This window comes from Lepidochelys kempii, chromosome 1 (assembly GCF_965140285.1).
Source record: "Lepidochelys kempii isolate rLepKem1 chromosome 1, rLepKem1.hap1, whole genome shotgun sequence".
In the NCBI taxonomy this organism is placed as follows: domain Eukaryota; kingdom Metazoa; phylum Chordata; order Testudines; family Cheloniidae; genus Lepidochelys; species Lepidochelys kempii.
Window position 1 is genome coordinate 147,570,589 of NC_136380.1, and position 19,698 is coordinate 147,590,286.

The window sequence follows — 19,698 nt, forward strand, 5'->3', positions numbered from 1 at the left end:
CAAGGTGCCTTTACAGAGGTAAATGGGAACAATGAACACTGTACCTTTGTGCAGTATGTCTAACTGTAGCCAGTGTTATCAATTAGTCACTTTCACATGAACAGTATATATGTGAAGTATCGCTTTCTCTGTGTGCAAAATTAAAACAAACTGAATTAATGCAATGTAAGGTTGCACAATCAAATCAAAGCAAGTCAAATCAGAAACAGTACACATTAAGGTTCTTGCAGTAACATTAAATTAGTAACATTGCACGTTGTATTCCTGTTTTCCTTGTGTGGATTTCTGTTCATATTTTAAAATATGGCTCACAAAATGTGGAATAAGTACACAAATATATTATTCATTACACTTGATGTTCACGACTCAGTGAAGTGGCTGGGGTTGGGAATGTGAATCATATCTTTGGCTTCCACATAATGATTGCCTACTGACAGTTCTCTGCAGGGATAACGGAACAGGGAACAAGCACCTCTGCTTTTAATGGCTGTATCTTGGCAGTAGAAATAGCAATGAGGCCATCGGGGACTGTTACAGTAACTGCTGTAAACTCAAGCAAATATGGATTTGATTGAAAATATATTTTTTTCATAACCTGTACCTTTTTTTAATAGAAAAACATGGAAATAGACCAGATGTTTAGTCTATTTTTGTGTTAGGTAAATCAGCACACTAGCAAGTTCTTACGGACTTGATCCTGCATTCCTGTAAACCCAAACTCTCAGTGAAAGAATGCAAGATTGGGCCCTATTTCTGTATAATTTGTTTCTTCTTTTTGTTTCCAGAGAATTTGTTAAACATTGGTTGGAAATTAAACTACAACTAACTATATGTGCAAATCAATGATTTTTGCGGATTGATATAAGAGTTCAAAGGGTTTCTTGCAGCTGATTCAAAAATTAAATATTTTTGCAAATTTTGAAATAAGATATTCTCTTTAATTCTCTGTAACAGGCAATTCTGCTAACCTAACCTGCCGAGCTTTCTTTGGATACAGTGGAGATGTCAGTCCTTTAATTTACTGGATGAAAGGAGAGAAGTTTATTGAAGATTTGGATGAAAATCGGGTCTGGGAAAGTGATATTAGGTAAAAAGCAACATTTTTGTTCTCTCAATCAAGATTAAAACTGTATTTGTTTTTATAGTGAATAGTACTGTGTAAAAGTAACAAATAGATTTTATTACTAACATGAGTATGAAAAGGCTGTGGGCCTGATTCTCTTCTGTTACACCTGTTTCATGTCAGTGTAACTCTATTGACTTCAGTGATATTACACCAGCGTGAAGCTGTGGAGTAGATTATTTTTGGAAAGGGGAACAGAGAAAGTGGAGGCGCTGGCAGGATTCTCATCTTAGTTTTAGCACCATAAAATCAGAATAAATGACACAGGAATGCAGTGATGTAACAGATTATAATCCATACCATGGCTTCATCAAGTAACAGAAAACATTTGCAGTATTGAACACTGAAGGTTATTGAGAAGATCTCAAGGGACATAAATATGTCAAGAAACAGGGCTCACAAATAAATACTTTTTAAAGCGATGGAGCATAAAATGTTGTGTCAAAAACTGGCCTTTGTTTCCAAATATTATTGTTCCTGTTATATGTGAAAGGAATTACATTCAATTATTATAGAAGAACTAGACCTCAAGAATGTTGCTTGTCTTCCAATGCCATGGTTTTCTTTCATATGGTCTACTTCTACCTGCTGAATACTTAGATACTGTGCAGCTGGGGAGGAATATCATATTCTTATGTTGCTTCTAAAAGTACTGCTGTAATCTGAGATTGTCTGTTCATTAGGAATGCTCTGGTTGACATACCCTAGAAAATCATGTACAACAGAGTTTCTCAAACTGGAGTCCGCGGACCCCGTTGGGGTCTACCAGGGTACTCCAGGGGCCTGTGGGTCCTGCTCATCAACTCCTCCCCCCCAACTCCTCCCTCTCCCTCCCAGTACCTCCTGCACGCCAGGGAATAGCTGTTCAGCGGTGTGCAGGAGGCGCTGGGAGGGAGGGAGAGGAGTGGGGATGGGAGGTGCTCTAGGAAGGGAGTGAAGTCATACCCAGGGCTGCCAGCCCCGCTGGTAAGCTCCTCCTCTTCCCTCCCAATGGCTCCTGCACCTCAGGGAACATCTGTTCCACGGTGTGCAGGAAGCACTGGGAGGGATGGGGAACACTCGGGGGAGGGGTCGGAAAGAGGTGGGGAAGAGAAGGAGCAGTGGTGGAGTGGGGGGCTGGAAGAGATGGGGCGGAGATGGGGCCTTGGGGGCAAGAGGTGGAAGGGCTTGGGGCTGAGCGGGGGGCTTGGGGGGTCTGCAAAAAATTTTAAATCAAAAAGGGGGTCCTCAGGTTGCTAAAGTTTGAGAGCTGCTATGCACAATATGATTCTAAAGTATCTACATGGGTCTGAAAAGAACCTTTTTCCACACAGTATATAAACCAGTACTCTGTGTGTGAATGTATAAGTGTGTGTGTTTAAAATATAGATAGTTACCAGTATAAAATGACAGCAAAGACTTCTTAATGATTTACATATGCAGTTTAGATTATAGGTATGTTATCCACAATGAATACTTATGACAGACTAAAGTTAGCATATTTAAATTTAATCTCTTACTAAAAGTTTGCTGCTCCATAGCCTTGTTAATCTGGTCTGATTCTCAAATTAAATCTCAATATCTTCAGATAAACTAAAGTAACAGAGGAAACCAAGTATCAAAACCAATAAGGCCATGCAAACATTCAAGGTTATTCGAGTCATGTTCCACCTCCCTCAGGTGATGGAAAGGTAGAGTCAGGAATATCTCACTCGCATGTACTCTAATTTTATTCCACTGAGCCCAAGTCCAATACACCAAATTACATAGAATTGTGGTATGCTGTATTTCTTATTTAAAGCTCTCCTACAGCCTGTCATCCAGAGACTTAGGCCTTTAAAAATTTTCAAGAAGTGATAATCCTCTTCACAACTGGCTTGGTTCTGTGTTTGTTCAGGGAGGACCCTGAAGAGTGTTTTCCATTTTCTTTAGGCATGTTAATAGTGTGGGTGATGAGAGTTTGAAGCAATTTCCTGTTTGCTTGGTTGGTTTTTTAAAACCAGTGCTGGGACTAGTGAGGGGACAATGGGTAGAAAGGGAAGACAGGTGGTATCCAAAGAGGTTTTTACTCAGGAGGTGCTTGCTTTTAATATCCACTTGAATGGTATTAACCAAGAGAACATTAACTGCTCAAGCTTTCACTGCTGGTTTATAACTGCTTAGTAAAATAAACATGAAGCAATGATTTTTCTTACTGTAAAAATGGCTATGCTGTTTCCTATTGAAATGTCAAAGCATCTCAGAAAATTGCCTTTGGATAAAAACAAAGCTTGGACCATACCGTTAGTAGCACCCTCGATGGGGAATTAACCATTTGGAACCTCTCCAGACCTACACCATGTCCTATCATTTCAAGAGATCATATCCTACTTTTAAGCAGAATGTAAACTTCTCATCAAGGTCTCCTTCCCAGTCCTCAATATGTTATCAGTGTGTGCATCACGCTGCTTAAGGAAGATAATTAACTGCAGCTCTCATTAACATCTACAAAGCCAAACCTCCTCATTAGGAGTGAGGAAGAAAAGAGCATAATATAATCTAATTAAGATTGGCTTCAAATTTGGCTATGGTTTGATGCAGAGAGCTGCAAATTGAGAGTAACATTATATCATGATTATCTAATGCTGTGACATGGTACAAACAGAGAATTATGTCTGAATTATTTCATTTCTGTAGAGTTATTAAGGAACATCTTGGAGAACAGGAAGTTTCCATCTCATTAATTCTCGACTCGGTGGAAGAAGGGGACCTAGGAAATTACTCATGTTATGTTGAAAATGGAAATGGACGCAGACATGCCAGCATTCTTCTACATAAGAGGGGTAAATATATGACTTTTTAACATAGCTACTGTACATTGTAATGATGTTGCAGTTGTAAACTTTCCTTCAGAGGCTACCCTTAGCTTTATCAGCCTAAGATATTGAAAGGCAAAGGCTGATTGTTTGCTTCCCTGCATCTGTGAAGGTCTATGAAATAAACTAGGGAAGCCCATTGTTAACTGTGGTTGTCACCGCAAGAAATATAATAAAATAACACTTTTTAATAATGACTGTATACAAGATACATTCAACAGCTCATGGGTGTGGACCACTGATAAAAGTTTAGTAGGCTAGTAGGGTAGGAAGCTATTGGTAATATAACTTTAATCATTTTCTGTTTACAAAAAAAAAAGCCCAAATATTACAAAAGTTATAGCTAATAGATTCCTGTTGAAAAATGTACAATAAAAGTCCCACTAGGAAATTTACTGCCTTTTCTGAATCACCCCATTTTTCAGAGATTTTAGTTCTAATGTATTTAATCCAAAGGTCTCAGAGAGGGACTATTGAGAGACAAACTTTTAAAGGTCTTCCTATTTTCACTGATAACAGGTGCTTTGAGCCTAACTAATGGCCTCAGTGGTCTCCCACTGAGATAATTAGGATGAGACAGAAAGCACCTTACTAAACAAGACTCTCAGTCCACTTGCACACTTTCTCTCCTATAATGTATTCCACTTTGACCTATGCTATGCCTGATGCTCTCCATACTCCAGCAAAATCCTGTTGGCTTGAGTAAGAAATGAAAGATCAGGACCAAAGTCAATTTTTTTATTGTGCTTATTTTAACCCCTTTATTAAAGGGCCAGTTTCTTACTGTATTTCTCAGGTGTCTGTTTACATTAAGGCAGCAGTCACTTCTTTAGTTTTAGTCTTGTCACATGAGAAATGTGGGTAAATCCAAAATGGGACCACAAGGGGAGCCATCATAAATAATAACATTTTATGTTTCTTTCCCACCCACTACAAAATAATAGAACAATAATGCTTTGTGGCTATTCTACTGCACTAAGGTATAGCACTTATCTCAAAGAGGTAAGAATGCAGAAATAATCAAATGATCTGTTTGGCTTGGCATTTATACAGTAAGTGCTTTGCCATTTATTCTTGCAAGTATTGAGTTGGGAAATTAGTCTAAACCAGCTAGCACATCTTTGAAGTTTATTAATAGACCAGCAGGTAGGCAGGGGTCTATTCAGAGGTATTTGAACCCATGTCATGAGATCAATTCAGTAAACACTAGAAAACCCATAGGTTATCATTTAATAGTACAATTAATGTATGGATCTTTTAAGATAAATAATTTCAAAGTTTTGGTGAATTTAAAAACAATAATTCATTGACATTTAATAGATCTTTTTATTATCTTTCTGTTACTTTTCCATACCAGCAATAGCAGTAAGACTATGACACTACATAGAACCTACCCAAGTAGGAGTTTTGCCACTGCCAGCCTTTTAATCTGGCAGTGTACATGGCCTCATTCACTCTGTTCCTCCTGTATGCCTTCATGGAGCTGTCAGTATAGCGAACACACCATAGCATGTAGCCTCATGATGACATGCATATGAAGAAATATTCAGAAATTTAAATCATCATCACAATGAGCAAAAAGTTAGAAATAGCATATGTTTTTAAAAATAGCTTGAATCTGAAATATTCATTTGAAAAGTGACCATAGTGGGTCTGTAAAATGCAAAGGGTACCTATCATGAGCATTCTACATACATTGCACTTTGACAACTGTTTCATTGAAATGAAAAATTAACCGTGACAGATAAAAATTCTAACTAGTCTCTCAGGTCTCCTAGAAGGACAAGCTTTGCACAGCTTGCTTGGTTTTCTGTAAATCACCATGGCAACACTCTGTTTTAGGTTTCTTGTTTAGACCCACATTTAGTCTCTGCTAGGGATGAGTATTTATTAATTTCTGATTATTTGGTGCAGTCGGTAACTACCAATAAATTAGAGAAATTTTACATTAAACATTAAAAGACATCTAGAGTGACACTACAAGTTTTTAAGTTTTAATTGCTGGCATTATTTTGTTTTATTATTAGGGATGTTTAATTCTAAACAACTGTCACTCAGTGAAGGCTGATCTCATGAGGTTAAGCTCACTAAGTGCTCTGAGACATTGAAAATGGTAAAATTACTCTGCAAATAGGGTGCAATACAGCCAAAGTCCATTTAGATAGATCACGGTAAGAATAACTGAGCTCAGGGATGGGATCTCAAAACTTCAGAGTTCTATGTCTCTCTGCCATTCACTGTGTCCCCTTGATCAACTTAGTTAACCTCTGTGTCTCAGTTTTCCTATTTGCAAAATGTGATAATATTACTTACCTAAATCACAAAGATACTTGGAAGTGTTTGTTTAGTGTTTTTAAAATATAAAGTGCTATACTGCATAAGAGTGAAGTATTATTACTCATAACAATATCAGCATCATCTATGGACCACAAAGTGCTCTACAAACATCAGTCAAGTGTGAAGCATGAGAGTTCCTGTGAAGATGGTAGTGTACCCATTTAACATGGGAAAACTGAATTACAGAGAGATTAAGGTCCAGATTTTTCAAGGTATTTAAGTGTTGCACTCAGTGTTACAACATTTAAGTGATTTGGGGGCCTAAATCTCATTTTCAGAAGGAATTGAGGTACTTTGGGATTTAGGATCAGTTAGACATTCTAATGGTGAGTGCGCAATCCCTCAATACCTTGAAAAATCTGGGCCTAAATGTCTTGCCCAGGTTAACAAAGAGAAACAGTAGCGGAAGGGATGGGAGGAGAACCATAGGAGTCCTCACTTCCATTCTCCATTCTGCTAGACAAAACCTCTTTACTTCCCCATTGTTCAGATCAAGTTATTTTCTTTTTATCCAAGAGAAGAGAATTATGCTTCTTGGGTACTGTTTCTTGATTTTGTTATCAGTGGTGACTATCATTTATAAATCTGGTACATCTTCAACTAGATTTTCGAACCCTATTTTTACATACATTTTTATTTTATATGATTAAGAAGCAAAATATATAAACTACCATTATAACATTTTCTGTGGTCCAGCTGCCAGTGGGGCAGACACAAGGCTCTGCTATTTTCCCCTTGATTATAGCAGATCGTAACCAATGTCTTTTTTGCAGCGTGGAGGCATGTCTTCTTGGCCCACTGTCCCCACTGCATTCTTGCCTCTTGCCCTACAGTAGTGGTCACACCAGTATGCTTGTTTGTTTGACTTACCTGTCATAACTAGTCTGCTGCCTTTGATCTTTATAACCTAGGGCTGGTCAAAACATGTCACATGAAAGGTTTTCCCACTGGAAAATGGGGTTTTGTCAAAATCAGAATTTTCAGAAGGGAAAGATCCATTTTTGACTGACTGTTCCAACGGGAAAATTGAAGAAGAGAAAAAGTAGTTGTTGCTCTGTATAATATATTCAGTACCACCCGCCTCCACAACAATGAAGCTAGAGAAGGGCCAGCTAATATCTAAAGTCTGGAGAAAGGATCTCATGTTTTCTACACGTGGTATTCCTAGTCCATTCATCCATCCCCAGAACATTGTTCTCTTGCTGAGAAAACACAGATGGTAAGGGACTCTGGCTAGATCAACGGAATGATGACAGAAAGATCAGCTTTCTTGAACTGAGTAAATTCAGGAGTCATATTCAGTAAAGTATCAGGGGGTAGCCATGTTAGTCTGTATCCACAAAAACAACAAGGAATCTGGTGGCACCTTGAAGACTAACCGATTTATTTGAGCATAAGCTTTTGCTCAAATAAATCTGTTAGTCTTTAAGGTGCCACCGGACTCCGTGTTGATATTGTACATGAAGTTCACTTCTTCAGCCCTGAAGGGAATATCTCACTTGCACATGACATCCACTGAGACAGCCATGCATACCAGCTCTTAGTCATGCAATTCTGCTGTCCTAATATCTCCAGATCAGCCTTAGCCTGGGTGTCAGTAAATTAGGTGGATAAGGTAAGTAACTTCCAACATAGGTCAGAGAAATCAATTCATATATCATCTGGCCTTCAGTGTCAAATTATAGATCAACATTATATAAAGCTCCCAGGTAAAATACAGGCAGTCTTATCTTAGCCAGAAGAGTAATGGTGCATCACCCTTAAGCAGGCATATTTCAAATAAGATATTCCTGGTTAAAAATGATCAGTTGTTTGTTCAAACTCTGGATGTTATAGTAATGCTGATAAGAAAAAAACACTGAGACCAGTGGACCTGAGAGATAATTTAGCATCAGCCAATCTCAGTCTCAGTTAGCTTAATCTCCAAATCCTACTTGGTCGCTGGAATCTATATCCATCAGAATCATTTTCAGTTCACTGCCCTGCCCTTTCAACTAGCTTCACTCCCAAGAACATTCACCATAGAGGTTTTTAAGGTCAGGCTTGACAAAGCCCTGGCTGGGATGATTTAGTTGGGGATTGGTCCTGCTTTGAGGGTCCTCCAACCCTGATATTCTATGATTCTGAGTGCTGGTCACTATGAGTGCAGCAATGTAGGAGGGAGTTTCATTAATTCCCTATGTAGTCTGGCTCCTCTGAGCTCCTTCACTGTAGAAACACAAAGTCATTGGAATGTCATCACAGATATTTCAGTGGTTATCTTTGGTGGTGAAAACAAAACAAGGGCTCATTAAGGCCAACCCATATAATCAGGCATCTCAGAGCCGGATGCTATTTACATAGAATGAGAAAATATGTTCCTCCAAGACTCTGGAGGTCAGAGACATGAATTAAAATCTTTTAATCATTTTCTCCTTTCCCAGGAGCCATTGCTCCACTCTGATTCTACTCAGCTCAGTCAATCTTAGTTGTGTCAATGGGTTATTTGCAAAAGCAAGGTACTTGCAGAAGTTGCTCGAAACTAAACTGGCTCCATGAGGATGTCAGAAGGCAAATAGAAGCTTAATGTGGGCACATCCTTGAATTTCCTCCAGGCTAATGAGTGAGACCTCTCATGGACATATCTCTGAGATCTTCATCCATAGGAAGCTAGCCACTAATGATGGGATTAAAGTCACTGGAAGCAGTAGATGCTCAGCCCCTCTGAATATCAAACCATAAGAGAAATGGAGGACCTCTTGGACCAACCTTTGGAGAAGAGAGAAAAGGTCCTGTAGAAGATAAAAATTCTCTCTTCCTCCTTGAGAATAAGAGAGTATTTGTCCTTATTTTCTATTCCCTTCAAACCATTGGGTAGAGATTTTAATTCCTTCAAGGTTTGTGCCTGCGAGCTTCACTTTTTAAAATTCCTCTTATATTTTTCACCAACACCAGATACTCTGTCAGACTTGCTCTACAGCACTTTTCTCACAAATGCTTTTTACCTTTATTAGGATACAGCTCTTCCAGACATCTGTCTCATCCATCGCCCAAGGAGGAAGTCCTTCATTCCCTTTGATATTAGAAAGGCCCTTAAGATTTATCTTCTCTTCAAAACTCAAATGCAGTTTTCATCCTGCACAAAGGCCGCAAACTGGGATCACAAGCTTCCAGGCCAGGATCACCCTGTGGACCAAGAATAGTATTTCAAAATCACATAAGCGAGGGTTTTGTAAAAATCAGGACTCATTTGTTTAGATGCCTTTTGGCCAGAGTAAGGTAGAAGCTTTGGTTGAATAGCTGTGTGAGGCAGCCACCTGGGAGTCATTGCACATCACCACAAAACACAGCCGAAGTAATATGATGGCTTTGGCACACAGTGTTTTCAGTCACTGAGATCTCAGGCCAGTCCTACTGTGATAGACTGTTCCCCAACTCCCTTCTGTGCCCTCAAAACATTTTTCTTGGAATTTTAGGTAGCAACCCAAACATACTGAAATGTTTCGTGATCGTCATGCACAGAAGTGAAGTGGAGAATCTGGTCAAAATTAATCTAGAGTCCATATCAGCCCAGGTCATGAGAGATTTGGGCAGACCCCTTACTGATAGCCTTTCAGGTAAAATTAGCAAAATGAATGTGCTTCCCTGGATACTGTATATCTTGAGAATGTCCCAGTCTTCCATTTTATTTTAGGAAAATTAGTGAATTTTTAAAAATATTTTTCTGGGGGTGGGGGGTGATGAGGAGGCCTAGACTGGCTTTGTGTAAATTGCAATTCCCAGTCACATCTGGAGGCTTCTATTTCCCCATCTGGCAGCATAATCATATAGTCTTTATCCTTAGCCAGGCAGCCTTATGGCTCCAGAACACAACAAAACTGATCCCTCCCTTGCTGCTGGTGGAACAAGAGTTCTTACATCACTTTCCATTGGCAGGAATACTGGATACAGCGTATTGCCGTTTTCATCATAAAATGTCACCTACAGAATTGTCTATAAAACATGGGTCCCTTTGGCAAGAAAAATTAAATTCCACCCCTTCTCTCACACTGATGCTCTACTTTGGAGCAACCCATTGTTGACAATTGACAGAAAGCCATTAATGTGGAGAGGGTGGATAGATAAAAGGGATAACTTGGGTCTGTCAATTGATCTTAGAGGATCCGTTTCTGCCATTCAAGCACTCCAACAACAATATTGCCATATGACATATGCCGGAGGCCTCATGCATATCCTTGGAATTTTTAAATATCATAGACAGCAATTTCCTAACTCAAAAAGTGTTGCATTCAACATGGGGGATTCTGTATTAGACCTTGTTGTGGCAGATAAAAAGGAACTGATCACCAAATGAAAAATAAATGGTAGCTTAGGTACCAGTGATCATGACTTGATCACATTTATAATGTAAAATACAATAAAGTCCAGACCACTGATATTTTATACACACGTGGTGCTTTAAAAGGGTCAATTTCATAAAGCTAAAAATAATTCTGAGCCAGATCAGCTGGGAGGAAGAATTTACTCATGAAAATATAAATGATAATTGGGAATTGTTTAAGAACATTTTACTAGATGCCCACAATCCCACAATTGAGGAAGAAGGCCATAGTGCTTTAAAAAATGGCCTGGTTTAGAGGGGAAGTGAAGGCAGCTATAAAAAAAATAAAAGTAATATATAACAAATGGAGGAAAGAGGAAGTTGACAGTAGTGAATATTAATCATAATAGTATAATTGTAAAAAATTGATAAGGGAAGCAAAGGGACTGGTCAGCAGAGGCAAGGAAAAATAGAGCTACTGTAAGGTGGGTGCAAAACTGGTTGGAAAACCATGAGTGCAGGGGACTGGACTAGATGACCTCTCATGGTCCCTTCCAATTCTATGATTCTATGAATACAAACTATCTGATCCAGCTGCATGGCATTACCTGCCGCTTAAGCATCCCTTGAAAGATGTATTTGGTCTTGATGCACTGGGAGTACCATAGGCTGCAGGATTGTTGTTGATGTAGACAGAGTTTCATAGATCCATAACCAGCTGTATAGCCTGTTGTGAATTCCTGACCCAAAAGACCCTGCCTAATTTAGATTGCCTGGAACAAAGCGTTGTATAATTCTTTGAACTCTAGCCAATGGGGAAGTGCCTTGCAAAACATTAAAAACTCTACTATCGATCTATTATTAAGGCTGATGGAGCAAAAAATTATTTAATTCACACTGGTTCCCACACAGGTTACAGTGCCCTGCCAAAATAGACTGCTGCTGTAATTGTGGGTCTCCCAGAGCAACACCGGCTCACAAGTTTTGGGATTGTCCCAAGATACAATCCTTTTGGCTAGAAGTAGTCAGGAGATTAATATGATAATGGATACCTCCTTAAAAATTACTTCCCAGAACTGTGTTTTGGGATATATCCCATCATCTTGGAAGCTCTCCAACTCACTGAAAGCTTGGTTCTCTAGAGCAGTGCTTATAACCAAATGACTGTTATTGCTTAGATGAAACAGCAGACTGCCGCCAGGGGTAGAAACTTGTCTCATTGACTTGGCTGATGTGGCAGCTACAGAGCAGGTAACGTTTCAGAGAAAAGTGACCTCAGACAATTTGAAAAATTTGATCTAACTTTTTAGAAACCTGTGATTAATTCCTGGCAGATAGAAACAGATGTAATTCTCCTTTCTCCTCCCTGTCCCTTTCCTTCCTTTTCTTTCCCTCCCTTCCCTTTTTTTCTGTTCTTCACTTATTTTGCAGGAAAAAATAATAAAATATAAATTAAAAAAAATCTTTCCCATGTCTGTGCTTACTGTTTGTATTTGGAGGTACTGTTTGTCAGTAAACATCTTCTGTGCTGGTGACAGACTGACTACAGAGGAACAGATGTCTTACCTGATAATTCCTTTCTATTGTCTGGCTACATCAGTGCAAATATCCATGTATGAGAACATACATTATGTAGGTCAGGATCAGTGGTTACTGATTCACCTGACTACAGTGTTCCCTAGTAAAATTGTTAAAGTCTCTGCAGGGCTTATATCATTTCTTCCCAGGCAGGGCTTTTTTTTATTCCTTCAGTTCCTTGGTTGCCTGTAATCCATTAGTTGTTTTCCTTTTAGAAAATAATTTTCATTAGTTAGGCTAGGGTGTTTAACCGTTTTGTTTTCAGCCATGGAAATCATCAACAATAAACTACTGAAGGCATTCCTGAAAGCTCCAAATAGGGCATTGGCTATAACTTGCCTTACTAGAGTAGAAAGACTGTCCCATTCAGTCAGACCACAGACACACACAGACACACACACGCGCACAGGTAAGAAATATTGTTTGATCTTATTCAGAGCAATATTCAGTGGAATTCTTCAAGACATCAGTGTTTCAACAAAGTCACTGTACTAGGATGGTTTGCCTTATATGGTATAGAAGATCACTCTGTTCATTATAGGTCTAGCAGTATATAGGGATGATAACGTATGCTGAGGAAGCATAGGCAAGCTTAACTCAGGACTTGTCTTCTATGGGTTTGTGTCAGACCTCAAAATATTCTATTTACTTTGATTCTTTAATTTTGTTTGCCATATTTATAATGGTGCTAAAATTCCATTTTCCAGAAAATTCCAGTATTTTATGAGTTTAGTTCCTCAGCTTTCATAGCAGATCTGTTGACAAAGTGTTAATGATAGCATCACTGGCATGACACTATAATGCTGTTTTATGAGTTGAGGAGCTTGAGTAAGCCAAATTGCTCATCTCAAGAACATTCTCAGTCATTATGACTTGATTATGGCCTATATTTCACAGACTGATGGTGATGATTGACTGTTCAGACTTGAGTGAGACAAGAAGGAGCAACTCCTTTTGTAACCTCTGCAAACAAACTATAGGTCTAATCGTTGCCTCTGCTGTAATGTACTGAAATTCTGTAAGACTTCCAAGATTTCAAATCTCATCATATGAGATATGTTACTAACAGGTTTTTACACTAGAATGTCTGTTAATTGTTCCTAATGACTTCAACAATTAGGCAAAAATGTAAGTTCCCAAAAGAAACAAAACTCTATTATAATAACTTTCTGAACCACTATGTTTGTTGGTGTATTAAACATGTATATCTTACATTATACAAAACTATCTGTTTATATGCTAGCAAAAGCTTTTTCCAGGTTTCACTCTGTAAGAGCAACAGAATGGGAATTAGCATCAGCCATTTTCTTAAATAAGAAATGATTGTAGAAAAAAAATCTAGTGGTCATCTAAGAAGCCTGCATGTTCTTTGTTTGTTGGATAATTCTAAGAGTTCCTAGTGTGATTCACAGTTGCTTTAGATATAGTTTATATACAGCCAAAAGCGTACATTTGATTTTCTCTCTGATTTTCCCCCTCCCCTCCCAAACAAAAAGTTTGCTGCCACTGTTATACACAATCTCAGTGTCTATTTTGAGACCAAACATATAACCCAAGACACTCTATAACCTTGTTTCATAAATCAGTAAGGCTATTGGCCTTTTCTTTTACCAAGAAAGCTGCAGTATGGTACCTCCATGGAAAACCTTACCGAGTATTAAACTTGCTCCCAGATCCCTGGTCTCTGTTAGGGCAGTGCTATGTTGCGAATTGGGATGTACATCCAATTTTTTTGTCAACAGTTTTAACAGTTTTCTTAGAATCATAGAATCATAGAATATCAGGGTTGGAAGGGACCTCAGGAGGTCATCTAGTCCAACCCCCTGCTCAAAAGCAGGACCAATCCCCAATTAAATCATCCCAGCCAGGGCTTCGTCAAGCCTGACCTTAAAAACTTCTAAGGAAGGAGATTCCACCACCTCCCTAGGCAACGCATTCCAGTGTTTCACCACCCTCCTAGTGAAAAAGTTTTTCCTAATATCCAACCTAAACCTCCCCCACTGCAACTTGAGACCATTACTCCTTGTCCTGTCCTCTTCTACCACTGAGAATAGTCCAGAACCATCCTCTCTGGAACCACCTCGCAGGTAGTTGAAAGCAGCTATCAAATCCCCCCTCATTCTTCTCTTCTGCAGACTAAACAATCCCAGTTCCCTCAGCCTCTCCTCATAAGTCATGTGTTCCAGACCCCTAATCATTTTTGTTGCCCTTCGCTGGACTCTTTCCAATTTATCCACATCCTTCTTGTAGTGTGGGGCCCAAAACTGGACACAGTACTCCAGATGAGGCCTCACCAATGTCGAATAGAGGGGGACGATCACGTCCCTCGATCTGCTCGCTATGCCCCTACTTATACATCCCAAAATGCCATTGGCCTTCTTGGCAACAAGGGCACACTGCTGAGTCATATCCAGCTTCTCGTCCACTGTCACCCCTAGGTCCTTGTCCGCAGAGCTGCTGACTAGCCATTCGGTCCCTTGTCTGTAGCTGTACATTGGGTTCTTCCATCCTAAGTGCAGGACCCTGCACTTATCCTTATTGAACCTCATCAGATTTCTTTTGGCCCAATCCTCCAATTTGTCTAGGTCCCTCTATATCCTATCCCTGCCCTCCAGCGTATCTACCACTCCTCCCAGTTTAGTATCATCTGCAAATTTGCTGAGAGTGCAATCCACACCATCCTCCAGATCATTTATGAAGATATTGAACAAAACCGGCCCCAGGACCGACCCCTGGGGCACTCCACTTGACACCGGCTGCCAACTAGACATGGAGCCATTGATCACTACCCGTTGAGCCCAACAATCTAGCCAACTTTCTACCCACCTTATAGTGCATTCATCCAGCCCATACTTCTTTAACTTGCTGACGAGAATACTGTGGGAGACCGTGTCAAAAGCTTTGCTAAAGTCAAGAAACAATACATCCACTGCTTTCCCTTCATCCACAGAACCAGTAATCTCATCATAGAAGGCGATTAGATTAGTCAGGCACGACCTTCCCTTGGTGAATCCATGCTGACTGTTCCTGATCACTTTCCTCTCATGTAAGTGCTTCAGGATTGATTCTTTGAGGACCTGCTCCATGATTTTTTCTTAGTCGTTCTTGACTTAGTAGTCAACTTGTTAAGCACTTCAGACTCTGCTTTTACTGAGGACAGAATACAGTATCGCTCTGTGTGTATGTTTCCATTGCATCGGAGATGTGACTGCAGGATATGCAGACATACCTGTACTAGCTTTGATCTAGCTAGCTGGAATAATGTCAGGGAAGCTATAGCAGCAGCACAGGCTGGCCACTTGAGTACATATCCAGGGACCTGGGAGAGCTCATACAGCCCATATTGCTACCCATCATGCCACAGCGTCACTGCTGCTGCTGTTGTTTGAACTAGCTACCTCAGGTCTGTTTGCACATGCTTCAGTCACACTTTTGATGGCTGTATGGACATACTCTGGGGTCCCCACCAGTGATTGTCCATGGGTAACAATATCTATGAACCTATTCCAGTTGTCTTAAATAAGAGGTTTCAGAGTAGCAGCCGTGTTAGTCTGTATTCGCAAAAAGAAAAGGAGGACTTGTGGCACCTTGGAGACTAACACATTTATTTGAGCATAAGTTTTCATGAGCTACAGCTCACTTCATCGGATGCATCCACTGAATGCATCCGATGAAGTAAGCTGTAGCTCATGAAAGCTTATACTCAAATAAATTCGTTAGTCTCTAAGGTGCCACAAGTACTCCTTTTCTTTTTTCTTAAATAAGAGTAGATTTTATTGGCACATAGACATCATTACAAATGAAAGGATAGGTACAAAATAGTATATCTGCATATTCCAATGCTCTATAAAGATGAACTACCATAAGCCAAACATTTAAATAATGAATTGTTGTACAGTCCTCATAAAAGTCTTGTTTGCAAAAACAAACAAACAAAAAAGTACTTTTCCTCACCCAGCTTTAATCTTTGTGTGTGTATCACTCTTTCTCCTAGCCTAAACATTGCCTGTTTTTCACTGGGAGTGTCTGTCATATGACCCAAGGTAATGTTCCTCTGTTAGCCAGCTTTCTCCTTACATTATTGGAAACATTTCTTTTCTATGCTAAATTCACTTTGTTAGACAAGTTACTATTTACTTCAGCTGCCAAAACCATTTTTGTCAAGCTTGTGCTGAGTCCTACAGCACCACACGTATGAATTTTAGTCATTATACTGGAATAGTTCCCTTCAAAATCCTATTGATTATTGTTAAGTTTCATGTAAGAATTCTCAACTCACACTTTCGGAGGTATAGGTTGACCTATACAAGCTGTGTGGCTCAATTGTTCAAGATAAGCAGAATCATGTACGAATATAGAAATGACAAAAATCGGTACCTTATGCCCCAGTGCTGCAGAGAATTATGTACATGCTTAATCTGAGAGAGTCTGAGTAGTCCCACTGCTTTTGATGAGATTACTCACAGTCCTTAAAGTTAAGAAATCTGTGTAAGTCATTTCAAGATTGAGGCCTGACATAGTAGTATAGTTACACAGCTATACAATCCCATATCCATTGTAAAGTCCTGTGTGCCCCCTTTTGGTCTGGTGTGGTGCTGCAGGCGTGCCCCACCTCAATGTTTCACGGTAATAGCTTTGCCTGGGGCAAAGAGAAGCCAACAGACGTTAACAAAACAATCCTGTTTTAATAGGGCTTCAGGAAAAAGCAATTACAATAAACAGTTTGTTAGGTCCTCCCCTTAGGACCCAGGTTCAGAGCTCCCAAAGTTAATGTCCACAACAGCAGGTATCCCAGTCTGATTAGGTTAGTCTCCTGGAGCTTGAGAGAAACCACCACCCACTTCAGCCTGCCTGGCTTCTACTTCCCTGTCCCTACTTAGTTTCCTCTTTCTGTTTTATATAGCCTTGGCCTAGGGTAGGGCCGGGCAGGGCCTCCTTGATTACCCCAGGCTTTCCCTACTGTAGGTCCAGCCTGTCCCTTAAACAGATAATACACTATTTCACATCCACTTATAGTTATCCAGAATATCCAGAATATCTGAAGCATAATTTGTGTGTAGTAACTCAGTTGTATACAGAGTAACAACTAGTCTCCAAAGGAAGCCAAATGAGTCTAAGGTATGAAGCTCAGGGGATATATTTTCTTTGATTTACTTCTCTGTACAAATAAATAAATAACCTGTGCGACACTGCTGAGGAGGTTTATCAAAAAATAAAGCCAGGTGCAGATCAAAGATACATCCCAGAAGTGCACCTGATAATTACAGTAGGATTAGTGTAAAATGAGTGCATTTATTACCAGCCTTATCATTCTGTATGTTTAGAGAGGGCATGTGCTTTATTTTAATTAGCTGTTTCTTTCACTGGATTGTTTTGCCAAACCATCCAAATAAACAGAAAAAATGTAACCATTGGTCAAAATGCTTGTAGCAAATCTCATTTTAAATTGAAGCAATTTATTCAGAAACCAATCTACTACTGCAGCAGTAATCAATGTGTTTTCCCTTAGAGTAGACCCGTTCTTGTTTTGCTGAAGGACTATTGTTAATTGCCTGTATCTAAATGATTGCTCTGCTCTTGAATGTAACTCTTTGGCACTTGTTCATTTGTTGCGTTTAACAGAATGCCAGTTCCCCTAAGGTTCTGCCTGATAATTTTTCTTTACAATGTTCAACATTCAGTCTCAGTCCCTTAAAGAGAGCAAGGTTTGTCATTTTAACATCATAACACAAAAGCTAAACAGATTTTAAAAGGTTTAAGCTTTTTGTTTCTCCCCTCTGATGTGGAATTGTGCTGAAACTGAATCTTTTTAAAATGCTGCCACTCCAGGCAACTTGAACTTGAGCAGAAAAAGTGCATCACACTTCAAAGAGAGGGTAATGCTTGCTGTAGCAACCAGGCCCAAAGTTTAATACAAAAGATAGAATAAAGCAATGGAGTGTGAAGACAAGTACGTCTTGCTACCTCTGCTTACAGTCTAGTGTTAATGGTCACTACATAACTATATCCAGCTATAATACATCACTTTTCATCGATTGATGTCAAAGTGCTTTAAGGAAGTCAGTATCATTATCCCTATTTTACAGATTGGGAAATCAAGGCACAGGAAAGCTTAGTACAGCCCCAGGGGGTCAGTCAGGCTTGTACTCAGATGGCTAGCCTGTGCCACGACCACAATGGCCACACTGCAGTTTTTAGCACACTTGCTTGAGCAGCATAACTAGTGCAAGTCTGTTTACCGGGGCTGGCAGGTATGCTTCCAGGTGCAGTGTAGACATACCCTTAGGATCAGTGAAAGCTCTTATGAATTTTGCTGTGTTGCTCTGTCAATGGGTATGAGGCAATGCTATATGAATTCAGATTGATTTGATTAAAAGGAAATAACTATACATGCTATACCTGCTCTAGAGATGTTTGTAGTTCCAGTAATGAAAATTGCATGAAAATGTCCTTTAAAAGAGACGCTGTATTGACCAAAGTACTACTTTTCATATAGCATATTAGTTTGCACGTTGATGGTGGAAAGACAACTATGTACAGTGTTTTCTGTTTAATCGCTCAATCGTTAATTTTGGGGAACATTTTGTTTTTGAATAGTAAAGTTTTTCTTGCCTTTAATGCAACATAACAGCAGGCATATAAGTGGTATATTCTGCACCTAGCAACGTACCATATTAATTCCTCATATTCTGGTTACCACTGAACAGCTGCGTCACATGTGGTGCAAAATGATAAACGAGCTATTGTAAGCCAGTGTAGTGTAATTTCCATTTCCATTTATTTTCCAAAATATTGTATTACTAGCCTATGCAAACTGTATTCTTTTAAAAAAAGAAAAGGAGGACTTGGGGCACCTTAGAGACTAACCAATTTATTAGAGCATAAGCTTTCGTGAGCTACAGCTCACTTCATCGGATGCATACTGTGGAAACTGCGGAAGACAATATATACACAGAGACCGTGAAACAATACCTCCTCCCAGCAGGAGAGTGGGATGAGAGGAGGTATTGTTATGTCTTCCGCAGTTTCCACGGCATGCATCCGATGAAGTGAGCTGTAGCTCACGAAAGCTCATGCTCAAATAAATGAGTTAGTCTCTAAGGTGCCACAAGTCCTCCTTTTCTTTTTTTGCGAATACAGACTAACACGGCTGTTATCTGAAACCTGTATTCTTTTAAGTAAGCCTCCTCTGTACAGACCAGAAAAGTACTGAAAGTATGAAATAACAAGCACTGATCTTAAAAATGTTAACACAAAGGAGTTTCTACCACAGTTTAGAAAAGAATTATATGGAATGTAAATACTTTTATTTTATTTTATTTTATTACACTTCTAGTGTCCTCTGGGGAGCAATGAAACCTTTTTAACAGTTGTGTGTATCAGAATAATAAAAAGTGTCCATTTATTGGTAGAACATAGTAAAATTAAATGGAACTTTTCTCTAATCTTTTATTTCTTTAATTAAATTGTATAATAATGTATTATTACATATACATAACCAAAAAGTTTACCTGGATAACATGAGG

The 19,698-nt window shown here is 39.3% G+C and overlaps 1 protein-coding gene across 2 annotated transcripts in view; it reads left to right on the plus strand.

Moving 5' to 3' along the window:
• The window catches only part of IL1RAPL1 (interleukin 1 receptor accessory protein like 1), a 1,122,430-nt gene that overhangs the window by 1,072,645 nt on the left and 30,087 nt on the right, over nucleotides 1-19,698 (plus strand). For both annotated transcript variants that reach the window (XM_073328235.1, XM_073328244.1), the window contains 2 exons: nucleotides 955-1,087; nucleotides 3,779-3,924. In XM_073328235.1, coding sequence (XP_073184336.1) covers nucleotides 955-1,087; nucleotides 3,779-3,924 — 279 coding nt within the window. The remainder of the gene's footprint in view (nucleotides 1-954; nucleotides 1,088-3,778; nucleotides 3,925-19,698) is intronic.